This window comes from Vicugna pacos, chromosome 24 (assembly GCF_048564905.1).
Source record: "Vicugna pacos chromosome 24, VicPac4, whole genome shotgun sequence".
Lineage (NCBI taxonomy): Eukaryota > Metazoa > Chordata > Mammalia > Artiodactyla > Camelidae > Vicugna > Vicugna pacos.
This window is the reverse complement of record NC_133010.1, coordinates 19,422,805-19,438,967: the sequence shown is the minus strand read 5'-3', so window position 1 is coordinate 19,438,967 and position 16,163 is coordinate 19,422,805. Positions and strand designations below refer to the sequence as shown.

Below are 16,163 nucleotides of genomic sequence, written 5' to 3'. Positions count from 1 at the left end.
ATCCCAGTGAACATATCACTTTACCTGTAAACACCTCATTATTTTTCTTTAACAGATAAAGGACTTTGTTTTTAACCTGCCCATCTCATTATCATATCCAAGACAATAAAAAAGAATTTCTTAATCTCTAAAATATAGAACCTGTTCAGTTTTCACTGATTACCTAAAAAAGTGTAATCACAATTTTTGAAAAGCTTAATAAATGTATTATTAATTCTGTACTGCTTTATAGTTTACCAGGTAGCTTCTCACATGATATTGCTCCCTTTAGAAATACCATTGCTTATCTTAGCCTCTTCATCAAAGACCTTAAGAAATAGCAAGAGACAAAACAGTTTGGGTACTTGTTAGCAATGGTAAGGCATTGGCTAAGGAGCCAGATGTGAAGTTTAGTAGACTTTTTAATAACAGTTTACTTTTTTAGTAGTAGCTAGTTAATGGCTTCAGTTTAAGAACACATGTTAAAATATTTATTAATCCACTTGAACTTCTTTATGACCTGTTGCTTCCTTCAGGGGCTACACAAGTAATGAATTTAATCATGTACCTTTACTCTGAGAGGCACAAAATAGCTTTACCCTAGTGGCCTTGTTATTAGATGTTTCTGTATTCATAGATCTTTGCTGTGTCTATATCTTGCACACTGATATCTCTTGTTATGAAAAAGCTATTCTGATACTCATGTTAATATGTCAATCATCTTTCTTGCTTTTCTACAATATGTGTCTGTGTATAGAGTTTGTGTATATGTGTGAATGCTTGTTAAGTCAAGAATATCACAGAATGTTTTCCAGTTTTTGGTTCAACATATTACATTCCATATCAACTCAAAAGTTAAAAAAGCGATAAATTCTTTTAGAATGGTGAATCAATACTGACCACGAATGATTACAAACTTCTGTATATCAGAATCCTTTCAATTTAACATAATTTAGGCAATTAACTTCCTTGTAGGTGGAATAAAAAATTTGCCTGAAAATTTAGCTTAACTTAGTAAGGCCAGATAACTGAAATTGGACTTTTCTCACCATAATTGTCTTTTCCCCTCATTTCCACCCTCCTCCCCTTGCCGCTGCCAGTTCTAAAGTGATTGTAGGTAAATATGGAAAACTGAGAACAACTGGCTGGACTTGAAGTCATCCTGACTTCAAATTACATAAAGATAAATGCAGAACTCATTTATGTTGCAATCTGTCGTTTCAGGTATTTAAACTAGCCAAAGACAATTTCAGACCTATATAATGTAACAGAAAAGGTCAGAAAACATTACGCAATAAAGTGTGGAGCATATTAAGCAAGATGAACATCTCGGGAAGCGGCTGTGGAAGTCCTGGTTCTGCAGATGTATCTAATGACTTTAAGGATCTTTGGACAAAACTAAAGGAGTGTCATGATAAAGAAGTACAAGGTAACTTTTTTCTTAAATACTTACAACAGTATTCTGCGAGACTAAATTAGTAATAAGTAATTTTGCATGACAGTTCAAACTTAACCATTTTTAAAGGAACTTAACTTTTTGCAGAAAAAAATGGAGTTTTTTCTGATTCGTTTTTATCATTGAATTGTTACTTTCTAATTACAGACAGCTGCCACAGGCTGTAGCTCTTGCACCAGATGTAGTTATTTACTTGTGGTAATCGGTATGGTGTGGTGGAAGGAGCGTAGAAATTGTTGACTGAAGAGCTGGATTTGAATTCTGATTTCATTTATCTACTTCCTCTGTGATCTCGGTCTAGTTACATAACCTCTAAACTTAATTTTCTTCTGTAAAATTATTTGCAGAATTGTTTATAGACATAAAAATACTACCTAGGTCATTCAGTAAACCTTTAGGTATCTGTTTGCCACTGAGCACTGAGATACAAAAGTAAATGGCAGTTTGCCCTCAAAGATCCTGCAGTTCAATAGAGTCATGTGAACAGATAATTACAGTATAATGAAACCAGTGCTAAAAGGTTTATGTGAAGTGCAGTGAACATTCAGAGGATTGAGCTGATGCCTTTGGGATGAGTATATGGATATTATTTGTGATTGTGTTAGTGTATACTATTAAAATTAAACGATTAAAGCTAAACTCAAGGTTTGATATTAAGCCTTAACATACCTGTCTAATTCTGTGGTGTTAATGTAACAATGTTTTTCCCATGTGTGGGAAACACTTCATATTACATTTGTTTCTTGATTACCTGTTGCAACCATAGGTTTAATACTGCAGTGCTTTATAGTTTTAACATTAACACTGGAGAGCCATTAAAATATGATCCACTTCAATCTAAAGTACATTGTGTCTGTGTTGGAACTTTCCCGTGGTAAATTTAGTTTCTGGAAGAACCTCATAATGGACTCATCATTAATTAATAGGTTCTGAAATATGAACCCCAGTATTCTTGCAGCCTCAGAGTACTTGGAGACACTTGTTCAAGAAATGTTTTGGGGAGCACTTACTATGTGCCAGACCTTGTGAATGGTAATATGTATGAGTCATATATAGTCCTAATTTTAAGGGACTTTGTAATGTACCATGTTATCTGGGATTATAAAGGAAGAACCGGGATGGATGGGGGGGTGTGTGTGTGTGTGTGTGTTATACTATCAGACCAGGCTTTACAATTGAATTAAGTGTAATTATCCAGGCATAAAAGATGGTGGGGGGAGAGGAGGGATGTTCTGAGTAGAAAGAATAACATATGCAAATTTATGGATAATAGCTTGATTTTATTCAAGGAACTATATACAGTTTGTTGTATCTCCAAGAAGGAAGGGGATGGGAGATAGGAATTTACTGTTGAGGTGGACAGTTGATGCCAAAAAAGTTGATAGCTTCACATTATGTAAAACAGTATATAGTGTGCTAATCCTAAAACTTCCATCTCTGTGCCTGCTTTCATTGATTGAGAGTGGATGGGAATAGTGCTATGCTGGAAAAGAGGCCCTGTGATGGAGTGGTTTATTCCCTGAATTCTGCATCTGGACTGCCGGTATTTGAAAGCCTTATCCACCACTTGAATAGAGGTGGTGACCTTGTGCCAGTTATTTAACTTTATAGTGCCTCAAATTCCTTACCTATAAAATAAAGATACTAATAATAGCTACCTCTTATTGTATTATATAGCTTAATATATGTATAGCATTTGAAAGAGTGTCGGGCACATAGCCATATATGTTAGCTGATTCTGTCACTATGAAGCAGCAACCATTATGTATTATCAATGCCTGCTGTGGACCGTACCAGCTGGAGACAATGGGATACTACAAAAAAGTTGTAACAGGTTTCACATACTGATTACTTTTCTTTAGCCCCTTTATGGTTTTTTAAACTGCTGACTTCTAGGAGGATACAGAAAAATGACCAAAATGATAAACATGAGAAAATTGAAATGGTTGGGAAATTAATAAAATTATTATTTTCCTGTCTTTTTGGTAAGGGAGAGGAATGGGGATTTTTTTTTCTGTCATTGGATATACATTATATAAAATTTGTATTAAACATTTTTAAGTGTACAGTTCAGTGGTATTTAATAACACTGTACAGCCATCACCAACATCTCTATAACTCTCTTCATCCTGTAAAACTGAAATTCTGTACCCACTAAACAATAACTCTGTGGTCACTTCTTCCTCCAGCCACTGGCAACCACTATTCTGCTTTGTCTCTATGATTTTGACTACTCCAAGTACCTCATATAAGTGGAATCGTACACTTGTCTTTTTGTGACAGGCTCCTCTTGCTTAGCAAAAATCTAAAGCTTCATCTATGTTGTAGCATATTATAGAATTTCCCTCCTTTTAAAGGGTGAATAATATTCCACTGTATGTGTAGACCACATTTTGCTTATCCATTCATCCATCAGTGGACATTTGGGTTGCTTCTATCTTTTAGCTTTTGTGAATAATGTTGCTATGAACATGGGTATACAAGTATCTCTTCAAGGCCCTGCTTTCAGTTCTTTTGGTTGTATATCCAGAAGTGGAATTGCTGAATGATAGGGCAATTCTATTTTTAATTTTTTGAGGAACCATCATACTGTTTTCCATAGCGGCTGCACCATTTTACTTTCCCACCAGCAATGCACAAGTGTTCCAATTTCTCTACATTCTTACCAAAATTAGTTATTTTCTCTTCTCTCTTTCTTTCTTTGCCAGCCTAATGAATGTGAGATGGTATCTTATTGTGGTTCTGATTTTCATTTCCTTAATAATTAGTGATTTCTTTTCATATGCTTATTGACTATTTGTATATCTTTGGAGAAATGTCTGTTCGAGTCCTTTGCCTATTTTTTAATCAAATTGCTTTTTGTTGTTGAGTTGTAGAAGTTCTTTGTGTATTCTGAATATTAGTCTCTTACCAGATATATGATTTACAAATATTTTCTGTCATTCTGAGTTGCCTCCTCAATCTGTTAATTATGTCCTTTGATGCATAGAAGTTTTTAATTTTGGTAGTCTAATTTTATTTTTCTTTTGTTGCCTGTTCTTTTGGTATTATATCCAAGAAATCATCGCCAAATTCATTGCCATTAAGCTTTTCCCTTGTGTTTTCTTATAAGAGTTCTATAGTTTTAGCTCTTTTGTTTAGGTCCTTCATCTACTTTGAGTTAAATTTTGTATATGATGTAAGGTAACTGTTTATATACTTGGTTATTCTTGGCTTGTTGGCCTTTTTTCTACTGATTGATAGGAGCTGTTTATATATGAGGCAGATTGGTTGACTTCAAATATATGAAAAGGCAGGAGTTCAGATTTGTTGTTAGTGGTAAAAGATCTGATTTTAAAGTGAACTGTACTTATGGTCATATGTCCAGGGACAAATATGAATATTTTACATTAATTCTGTTCTTCACTACACTGTACTGTTTTTCCCCCAGAAAATCTAGTGTGAAACATTGAGGAAAGATTCTGAGTTTTAGACTTGACTTGCTGTTCATTCAGTGAGTGAGTTATGAATTGTATGGTGGGAATGGTAGCAGAGAAAATAACAGAGAAGAAGACACGGTGGGGTTTTGGGGTATTGTATTAATTCTCTTTAAGAAAATATTTATACAGTATAATTATACAATGAATGATAGCAAAAATAAGCCACATACAAGACAGTCTGTCTTGGTAACACTGATAACAACAATGTAATTAGCTACATGCACTTCTTTTAAAACTGGAAAGGAATAATAACATCTCCCAGCTTTGTCTTTCTTTTGGTTTATAATGCTGTGACCCCAGCATGTACGTTTACCAATAGGAACAGCTTCAAGTTTAAACTATCATAGGATCTATTTAGTATTTAAAAAAAGTTTATTTATTCCCTGGAGGTAAAGGAAATACAAATATTTTGAAGCAATTTAAATAAAACAAGTTGTACTTGAGTTTTTATTAAACATTTGATAGAGGAGTATTAGCATCCTGCTGTCTTCAAGCATGAGGTTAAATTCTTTATCCTTCAAAAAATTACTTTCTGTTTTTTATAACTGGTTTTAAGAAGATCACTAAAATTTTATTATGTAGAGTCCTTATTTTACTCATCTTTCTACCTACTGTTTCTGTAGATAAAAATGCTTGGCATATAGTAAGAAATTAGTAAATGGTATCTGAATTGCATAGTTTATAGCTGCATCAGTGGAACATTTTCTTAAATATCAGTTTTTGAAATTTTACAATATATAAAAAATCAAAATTTTATTTCACTAAAACTCTGAAATACTTTACTACCCATTTACTTTACATTTTCTATTTTTAGATAATACTGTAGAAAGTTGGGAAAGGAAAAATAAATCACCATTTTACAAGAATGACATTTGTTTATTCTTTTTTAGTTTTTAAAAAAATGCATGTAGTTTTTTGTATTGTGACAAGTGTACGTACTGTTTTATATGCGACTTATTTTTTGCTGTTGTTTAGTTACTTAACCAAACTGCTTGTTTTCCTTGGCACATAATTGTCATTTTAGAATTTTTATACATGCCCATTTAAAACTGGGCCAGTTTCATTTTTTAGGTTCTTAATTTAACAAGGATAAAATGTTTGGCAGATTTCTTCTTCATGTTCATTGGTGTTTCAGGGTCTTCAGGAGACTTCTGTTTTAATTTTTTATTTTTATTTTTGCTAGAATATTTTTTTAATTGAAGTATATAGTCAGTTATAATGTGTCAGTTTCTAATGTACAGCATAATGTCCTAGTCATGCATATATATACATGCAATCATTTTTGTATTCTTTTTCATTAAAGGTTATTACAAGATATTGAATGTAATTCCCTATGCTATACAGAAGAAATCTGTTGTTCTATTTTTATATATAGTGGTTATCATTTGCAAATCTCAGACTTCCAAATTTATCCCTTCCCACCCTCTTTCCCTGGTAACCATAAGATTGTTTACTATGTCTATGAGTCTGTTTCTGTTTTGTAGATGCATTCATTAGTGTCCTCTTTTTTCTTTTTTAAGATTCCACATATGAGTGATATCATATGGTATTTTTCTTTCTCTTTCTGGCTTATTTCCCATAGAATGACAATCTCCAGGTCCATCCATGTTGCTGCAAGTGGCATTATTTTATTCTTTTTTATGGCTGAGTAGTATTCCATTGTATAAATATACCACAACTTCTTTAAGGAGACTTCTATTTTGTGATGAAGAAGGATCAAGAAAAATAGTAAGAACAGTATGCCATTCATCAGATTATAAATAACAGTATGCCATTATCAGATTATTTGTGGGTCATGTAAGACCCACAAATATTACATAGTGGATAATTTTTTTTAAAATTGTATATCCCTCATGGCTATACTCTAATAACCATCACACTCCCAGGAGCATTAGTCTATATACACTGAAAAACTTTAAGGGAGAAATACAGCAGTTGTTGATGTATTTGATTAATGTCCATTTGCTTTATGAATGGTAGATATTGAATATATGTTTGAGCTAATGAAAGACAATAACTTCTGGTATATTGTAATATAGTGATTACTTTTACCAATTTTAAAATCACTTATGGATTCTTAAAAGTATTAAATGAATGAGCACTACTTTTTTTTTGTTTAATTAGCATGTTATTTAAAAACATTTTGGTTGGGACCAGGCAAATTTGTTGAAAACAAGACTTTCTTAACAGTCCTTTGTCAATGTGCTCCACATAGTTCCATATAAAACTAGATCTTCTGACTCTGTGATAACATCAAAGACATGCCTGAAGGGTACTTAATTTTTTTTATGGTAGGGGATCCACTTGGAAAAACCATTATAAGAGGCTATTTGAAAGACATCAAACATGGACTTATCAGGACTTTGCAGGTTTTGAAGTATATATAGGAATCAAAATTGACTCGTTACTTTTAAACTTTCATGTCAGGTTAAAAAATATGGAAAAGAAATATTCTGAATGGTAGCACTTGAGGTATATAATTCTTACTTACATATTCAGAACAACTTAAGATGCATCTGAATTCATTTGGATACAGGTTTTTGTTTTGTTTTGTTTTTTGCCTTTTTAAATGTCTTTCAATATCAAGTTTATTATTAAAAAGCACTGATAATAAGATTTTTAGAATGCCACCATTTTAATAAATGTTTTTTGTGTCCATGCTAGGTTCTGCCATTAACATCTTGTCTAGTAATAATTTTCTGCATCTGGTAAATATGGGTAATCAGTTTTGTAGAAAAATAGGCAGTTTTTTTAGGACAAAATTGGAACCCCATTGAAGAAAAGGGAAAGTATGGAGGCTCTAATATGACAGGATAAATATTTCTTGATTCAGTTTTGGATTGCTCCACTTATTTTCTCAGATGTTTCCTCAAAAATACCAAAAAATGACATTCATATTAAGACTACACAAATTAGCAACGAAAAGAATTGCATGTCATTTTGGTCTATAGCATCAGTGTCCTACTCATCATTAAGAATCGCTAATCTTCAGGGAAATGCAGATCAAAACCACAGTAACATGTTACCTCACACCTGTCAGAATGGCTGTCATCAAAAAGAACACAAATTAACAAATGTTGATGAGAATGTGGAGAAAAGGGAACCCTTGTACACTGTTGGTGGGAATGTAAATTGGTGCAGCCACTCTGGAAAAACAGTGTGGAGGTTTCTCAAAAAATTAAAAATAGAGCTAGCATATGACCCAGCAAGTCCATTCCTGGATATATATCTGAAAAAACAAAAACTAATTTGAAATGATATGTGCACTCCAGTGTTCATAGTAGTATATTTTACAGTTGCCAAGATATAGAAGCAACCTCTGTCCATCAACAGATGAATAAAGAAGATATGGCATACACACACACACACACACACACACACAATGGAATACTACTCAGCCATAAAAAGAATGAGTTTTTGCCATTTGCAGCAACATGGATGGACTTGGAAGATATTATGCTAAGTGAAATACATCAGACAGAGAAAGACAAATACTGTATGATATCACTTATATGTGGAATCTAAAAAATACAACAAACTAGTGAGTATAACAAAAAAGACTCAGATATAGAGAACAATCTAGTGGTTACCAATGGGGAGAGGGAAGGGGGAAGGGCAATATAGGGTAGGAGATTAAGAGGTACAAACAATTATATATAAAATAAACTATAAGGATATATTGTACAACATGGGGAATATAGCCAATATTTTATAATAACTATAAGTGGAATATAACCTTTGAAAATTGTGAATCACCATATTGTACACCTGTGAGTTATATTGTGCATCAACAATACTTCAATAAAAAAAGAATACTATCGGTAACACTCACATGTGTTAGTTTCCTATTTGCATTAAAACATAAATTGAATAAAATCCACAAAAATTAATTTACCCATTTTGAGATAATTAAATCTTAAGAGTAAACTAAGCACACCTTAAATATGGCTGTATCTCATAAAGATAGGTGTCTTTTACTTTGGAGTTGAAATCCCATTTATTAGGTAATTACAGAAATACTAATAGTGTTTTTGGTAGACGTTTAATTATTTAAGCTATGTATAAAGCCATTATTTGTCGAGAATGGTATTATTAGGCTTACAGTTTACAGCTCAAAACCATAAACAACTTGTACAGTGACAGTACACACACCTATGGTTTGTTCTGGGTAGCACACCAAAATGAGTAAAAATTAACATCACAGTGAATTTTATTTTGTTTATAACAAACTGAATTCTTGCCTTCTTTCTGAATGCTTACTTAAATTTGTTTCTTGTGTTAGGTGACTACGTATAAGGGCCTTTAATTGTTTCATTTCCCCCAGAATTCATACACACGTGAGTATAGGGTTAATTGTATGTAATACAGTGCTTTTTGTCGTTTGAGCACTGTTTCCTCAATAGGTATCTAAGGTTGCCAGTGTTACAATCCCAAATTCTTTTTTGAACAGACTGCTTGTTCATACAGGAGCTGCATTGTTGTACAGCCTCATTCCTTCCAATGGGTGTGGAGCAGGATTAAAGCACACTTTATAGGGGTTCTAATTGTAGATGCCTAATTGACTTGATGAATAGCAAATGCTAAAATTTAAACACACACACATACACACATAAACTTGTTTTAGGGCTGATCTGCGTGACAGGACAAATGCCTCACAGGTGTTGAATACTTACAAGATAAAAGAGTAGACTTTCCATATTTCCCGAGATTTTTCTTTTGAAGTTTATATGGATTTTCTATCCCATTGTTTCTTTTCTTGAAATGGTTCATGGCAATAATCCATTTCATCCTGGGTGCACTTTTCACTTCTAAAGGTGGGCCTCAGTTTTAGAAGTTGGCCAAGATTAAAAACAAGAAAATCTGTCAGCAAGTAAATTTTTGCACACTTTGGGAATGGTAGAAAGGAGTGAAAAACTGCTGACTCTGGCCTAGTACGGTCACAAGTTGTTTTCTTAATTCTTCAAGAATGATTTGACTCTTCACTAAGTACTTTCAAGGTCTCCAGTTTGTCTTCACTACCTGAAAAAGAAGGAAGTTTCTCTAGCTAGGAACTTGACAGATGGAAAAGATTTCTTTTTTTTTTTTTTTAACATTTTGTATTGATTTATAATCATTTTACAGTTGGAAAAGATTTCTTAAAAATCAAATGATCACATCAGTTTTTATTTTTAACACTTAAAAATGTTTTTCCTTTATTTGGTTTTATATTTTAACGGTGTTCCAACTCTCTTAGGGCAAATATTTTTTCATAAATTTTTTTTAGCTTTTTAGTTTGAACTTATTGTAGATTCACACTATAGAATATGCTCTACCCAGTTTATCCCAGTGGTAGCATCTTGTATAACTGTAGTACAGTATTACAACCAAGAAATTGATGCTGATACAATCTACCAATCTTATTTATATTCCACCAATTTCATAGGCACTCACTTGTGTGTGTGTATGTAGTTCTGTGCAGTTTAATCACATGTATAGATTCCTGTGACTACCAAGGATTCTTCATGCTACCCTTTTTAAGTCCCCAGCCACCTTCCTCTCACCCCAAACCCTCCAGCAATGGCCACCCATGATCTGTTCTCCATCTCTACAGTTTTGTCATTTTAAGAATGTTATATAAGTGGAACCACATAGGATGTACTTTTTGGATTGGCTTTTATTTTTACTCAACATAACTCCCTTACAGTCCATCCAAGTTGTTGCATATGTCAATACTTCATTCCTTTTTATTGCTGTATAGTACATATGGTGTAAGGATATACCACAGTTTTGTTAATTTTTTTTAACAGTTCACTCATTGAAGGACATTGGGTTGTCTGTACTATTTTTAGCTATTATGAATAAAGCTTCTATGAACATGTAGTTACAGGTTTATTCATTATATTTTTTCACTATTTTATTCATAATATTTATTCACATTGTAGGCCATAGAATTGAGTATAAAATGTATCATATCAGTTGGATATTTCCTAGAGGTGAAATTTGAAACATAGGGCAAAAGTATAACACAAAAAAAATTCTCCAGGGCCTTTAGTTTTCCATAATATCTGGATTTCCTAGCATTAAATCATTACTATTCGGGCAATAAGAAAAGGTGACTTCCCATTTAGTATCTATATGACTTTAACCTCATCCCTAGACAGCACCATGGAGTGAGAGGCGGTGGGGAAATGTATAGATTTTTTTTTCTAAAACTCTTATTTATCTAAATGATGTTGTTCAAAAGAGTGTCCTAAATTAAATAGATAATGAAAAATCCTGTTCTTAAAAATGACAGCTGTATTAATGTTTCTATACACATTATATAGAAAGCTTTTCTAAATGTATAACATATTAGAATCCATAGGTAAATACAAAAGACAAATAGTAAATCTGATTTTTCAGAAATTAGTTAACTAATAACCATTTGTTAGGGATTAACTGTGCCCCAAATAAAGGAAATTTTTGAATAGATATAAAATTTTAAAACTTTCAATAAAGTGTTAAGTATTCTTTGTGACTATGAGTTTCTCTATCATTTGAATTATATTCTTAGGTTAGAATCCAAGAAGTGAGATATTGATGAAAAAGGGCCCCATTGCATATTGCTAAATTTCTTCCCGAAAGAATTATACTAATTTATATTATCTCCTTCAAAGCATGGCACTGTAGTTTTGCAACACTTTTATTAACATTAAGGTAGTATAATTTTTATAATTTTGCTAAGTAATTTGTTAGGTTTAGATTTATATTGTTGATGATGTTGGATTTATTTTCATGTTTGTTTAATGGCTATTTTTCTCTCTCTTTTTTTTTTTTTTTTTTTTGGTTAATGGAAGTACTGGGGATTGAACTCAAGACCTTGTGTATGTTAAGCATGCACTCTGCCACTGAGCTATACCCTCCCTGTTTTTCTCCTTTTAGATATTGTTTCTGAGAATGAGAAATGTCGCTGTGTTTTGTCCATATCCTTTCTTTGTAGTTTCAGTGCCCATTGGCTTACTTTCTATGCAGTAATTACCCAAGTCCCAAAGGCAGTGGTCTTATATTTTTGTGTCAGACTCAATTAAAGTTAAAAATACATATAGCACACACATATCTTGAGCTAAAAGCACTAGTGCCCTTTCTTAAGTACTTTTTTGTAAGCAGTTGTGTTCCTAGTCCAGGACTTCCTGACACAATCTGTTTTAATCCCAGAAGCCTTGAGCCTACATAAGCACTATTGCTGTTAGCAAATACGTAGGCTGTGCCAGAACATAAACTTTCATTTATAGTGAACTTCTAATTATATGCTTGCCCATGCTATTAGAAAGGAAGTAACTCACTTTAGGTGGAGAAATTTTCATTCTATTTGGCTGTCACACAATTGACTGAAAGCAATAATGTTGCAGATATTTTTTTGTGACCTCAGGGTAGAAGTAAGGGAAATACACTTCAGACTAATCAGACCTGGCTCAGTGTTCAGAGACCAGACTCAAGTGACTTAATAGTGTAGCATTAGGCTCATAAAGAAACTTATTAACTGCTTTAAAAGTGGTAAAGTATATAAATAAAATACTATGGGTTTTTTTCTTTTTTTTTTTCAGGTTTGCAAGTAAAAGTAACCAAACTGAAAAAGGAACGAATTTTGTAAGTATCAGTATATATAATACTGATGTCTTATTTATAAAGTAATAGATATTGATATCCTGTTTGATCTCAGTGTTTTATTTATATGGAAATTAGCTTTACTTAGCATGGACTCTGTATAGTTGATGGCGAGTTATTCAAAACTCTAAAGGGAAAAGAATAATAATTTTGAATACAGCCTTAGTTAATATTTGCATATATTTATATTTTAACATAATTTTTATATATGTATAATCTTTTTCCATAAAATATTTATTAAGATGGAAACTGATCTGTAAAGTCCTTAGGGATTCCCATCTGGAAAAAGCAGTTAGACAAGAAATCAATAACTGTACTGTATTTGTCAGTCAGTTCATTGTTTCAGACCTGTGTTTTGATGATCGTTGTCTCTGCACATGGTTAATGCTTCTCTTTTGCACAAATTCATTTAGAAAATTAAACATATAGAAGTGTTGACAGTTGAATATTTGTTAAATACTCCCAAAATAGGATCAGTGAAAACTTGATGCTGCTTCTGTATTAAATACATTTTCTAGAAGTATTAGAAAATCTTTTTTTATTATTAAATGAGAAACAGCCTAATTAACAAATTTCAGCTCTCTGTTATTTCCAAAGTTTCATGTATCTACATATGCTACCAGAAGAGTGTTTGTTGTGTAGTACGAGGCCACTCTTAGATGTATTGGTTTTTCATTCAGTATCAAATGTTCAACCAGTATTTAAGAAGTACCTTCATATTGGTATCTGACATTTTGACTTAGTTGTTTTGCTCATCTCTTTTGTTGCTAGTGATCTTTCATTCTACATTTTATCAGTTTTGGCACAGTCACTTGAACATCTCCTTTTTGTGGCAGACTGGTTTGTCACTCTTATTTGATTTGATATTTTGGATCCTTGAGGGGACTGGGGAAACATGTTTGAACTAAGATATTACCCTATATTTTCAGCTTCAAGACACCATAGAAAATCCCAATTCAGTTTCTAATAGGTTTTCATAGAATTAAAATATATGCATACTTTATATATGTGACTTTTATGAAATATAATGATGGAGGGATAAAATGTAACATAACCTTGGAAAGTAACCAGGTAATCCACTACAAGAAAATTTTAGATATCTTTGTTTTTTCCTGACTAAAATTCTAATGGCAGATACCTAATAGAACTTACTGTGTGCCAGTACTGTTCTGCATGCTATATATTTGTTAGTACTTACTTAGTTCTTGCAAATTTCTTATGAGGTAGATACTAATATATCCACATTTTGAATCACAGAGAGTTAAAGTTACTTGCACCAGGTCATGCAGTAGTGGATGTTAGCTGAGATTCAAACCTAGGCATCAGGATATAGGGTTAGCGTACTTGCGTTTCATGATAAGCCCTGGCTTAAAAGTAGTACCAGATAAAACTTTAAGCAACATAAAACTTAGTAAATTAGAAAGTATAAACACTTCATAATTAGAATAGAGATGATATGAGTAGAGTTATCTGTTATTTACATTAACAAATGTAGACAAAAAAAACCTAAATGTATTTTAATAGCAGTTTTGACAACATTGAGTCAGTGGTGGCATCAGAATTCACTCCTGTGTTCCAGTGTTGTTTGATGAATGCCTAGTGCTCAGGATGATATTTCTATAGAACAAAAAAATACTGCAGAGCAAATTTTAGTATAATTTGAACTGTGATTAACAAGATATTCAACCCTCACCTTCTAAGTTGTTTGTTTTGATACAACAAATTCATGGTAGGTAAGTGGTGAGATCATACTTTGGAGTTCTTAATGACAGAATAATCTTGTTAGAGTATTTTTCCCTAAAAAACAAACAACAACAACAAAAACTTAACTTCTTGACTTTCAGAGATGCACAGAGACTAGAAGAATTCTTCACCAAAAATCAACAGCTGAGAGAGCAGCAGAAAGTGCTTCATGAAACCATTAAAGTTTTAGAAGATCGGTGAGTCTTGTTCTTGGGTCTTTTTGAGTAAGAGGTGATTTCTCTCTTAATAGAGTATTCATTAGTTTTCATTTGTAATCAGTTCTGAGACTTAAAGTGATCTTTTTTCCCAAGGTTATGTCAACTTTGTATAAATTCTTTATGAAATTAAGGATATACTCTTACAGGTATGTTTTTTCATTAATTACAGTGATCACATAAATTTACCCTTTAAATGATGTTTCTTTATCCGGTGTTTGATGTAGGAAGCTTAAGGGTAGCATTGTTCTAATTCATTTGATGCTTCAATTTCATTTTTACTTCCAAGTGGGTGGAAACTGCTTCACAATTCTGTTCCTGTCTTCCTGGTATTCTCTTTTCTCCCTGTGTATTTCTCCACTTTCAGGCATCCTAGGGATTCTTTTTACTGAATACTCCCAAGATAATGCCTGTTATTTCACCTCCACATACCAACTTTTTTCTTCCCCACACCTATGAGGTTAACACTCTACATTAGAAAAGGCTTTCAGATTTTGCTATATTCCATTGTCTGAACTGTAAATGCTATTTAGGACTTTGAACTACTTATAATAAACAATGTTTTTTGCTTTCTTTATAGTTAATATTTTTCCTTTATTATCATTTTTATATATGTTACAGAGGGGCTGATAGTTTGAATTTCCCACTGTGCCTTTAGTGGTAGAGTAACCTAATATTCTGCATGTATGCAAACTAAAGTTGAGTACATTTTTCTTCTACAACTACTCCTCAGTGGATGCACATTTACTTGAATAGTCAGCCTCTTGTGGAATAATAGACTGGTGTGGGATGCCTGTGTGTTCACTTGTATGAACAGGCAAAGGATTTCAGAGCACAGTAGCTGGAGCCAGTCATTTTATTTCTCACAATAAGAGATAACACTTTCAGTGGCTGTCACACTCAAAGTCTGTATTTACTTCCAGCATTCTTTCTGTTTAGTTGATCATTAGCAGGGTGTGTAGGATCCAAAGTTAACGCACTGAAAAAAATTACAAGATAAAGTTTTCATGATGTTTTGCTTGAATTGGCTTAATACAATTGGCTCTCCATTTCATCCCCAAAATACAGTGTTCTTCATCTTAGCTCTTGTTTTTTTTCATTGAAGTATAGATAATTTACAATGTTGTGTCAATCTAGTGTGCAGCATAACAGTTCACTCATACATATGCATACTTACATTCTTTTTAATTGTAGGTTACTACAAGATATTGAATATAGTTCCCTGTGCTATACAAAAGAAACTTGTTTATCTATTTTATATATAGTAATTAGTATCTGCAAATCTTGAACTCCCAATTTATCTATTCCTCAACCTTTTCCCCTAGTGCGTAAGTTTGTTTTCTATGTCTGTGAGTCTGTTTCTGTTTTATAAATAAGTTCATTTGTGTCTTTTTTTTTTTTAAATTCTACATACAAGTGATAGCACATGGTGTGTGTGTGTGTATATATATATATATTTTTTTTTTCGATTCCATATATGAGTGATATCACATGGTATTTCTTTCTTCTCTCTCACATGGCTTACTTCACTTAGAATGATGATCTCCAGGTCCATCCATGTTGCCACAAATGGCATTATTTTATTCTTTTTTAAGGCTGAGTAGTATTCCATGGTATAAATACACCACACCTTCTTTATCCAGTCATCTGTTGATTGACATTTAGATT

General features: G+C 32.6%; 1 protein-coding gene across 5 annotated transcripts in view; it reads left to right on the top strand.

The window, feature by feature from the left end:
- The window catches only part of RBBP8 (RB binding protein 8, endonuclease), a 75,453-nt gene that overhangs the window by 16,613 nt on the left and 42,677 nt on the right, over positions 1-16,163 (top strand). For all 5 annotated transcript variants that reach the window (XM_031690279.2, XM_072949110.1, XM_072949111.1 and 2 more), the window contains 3 exons: positions 1,204-1,408; positions 12,477-12,519; positions 14,382-14,477. In XM_031690279.2, the coding sequence (XP_031546139.1) occupies positions 1,300-1,408; positions 12,477-12,519; positions 14,382-14,477 (248 nt within the window). In that variant the 5' untranslated portion in view covers positions 1,204-1,299. The remainder of the gene's footprint in view (positions 1-1,203; positions 1,409-12,476; positions 12,520-14,381; positions 14,478-16,163) is intronic.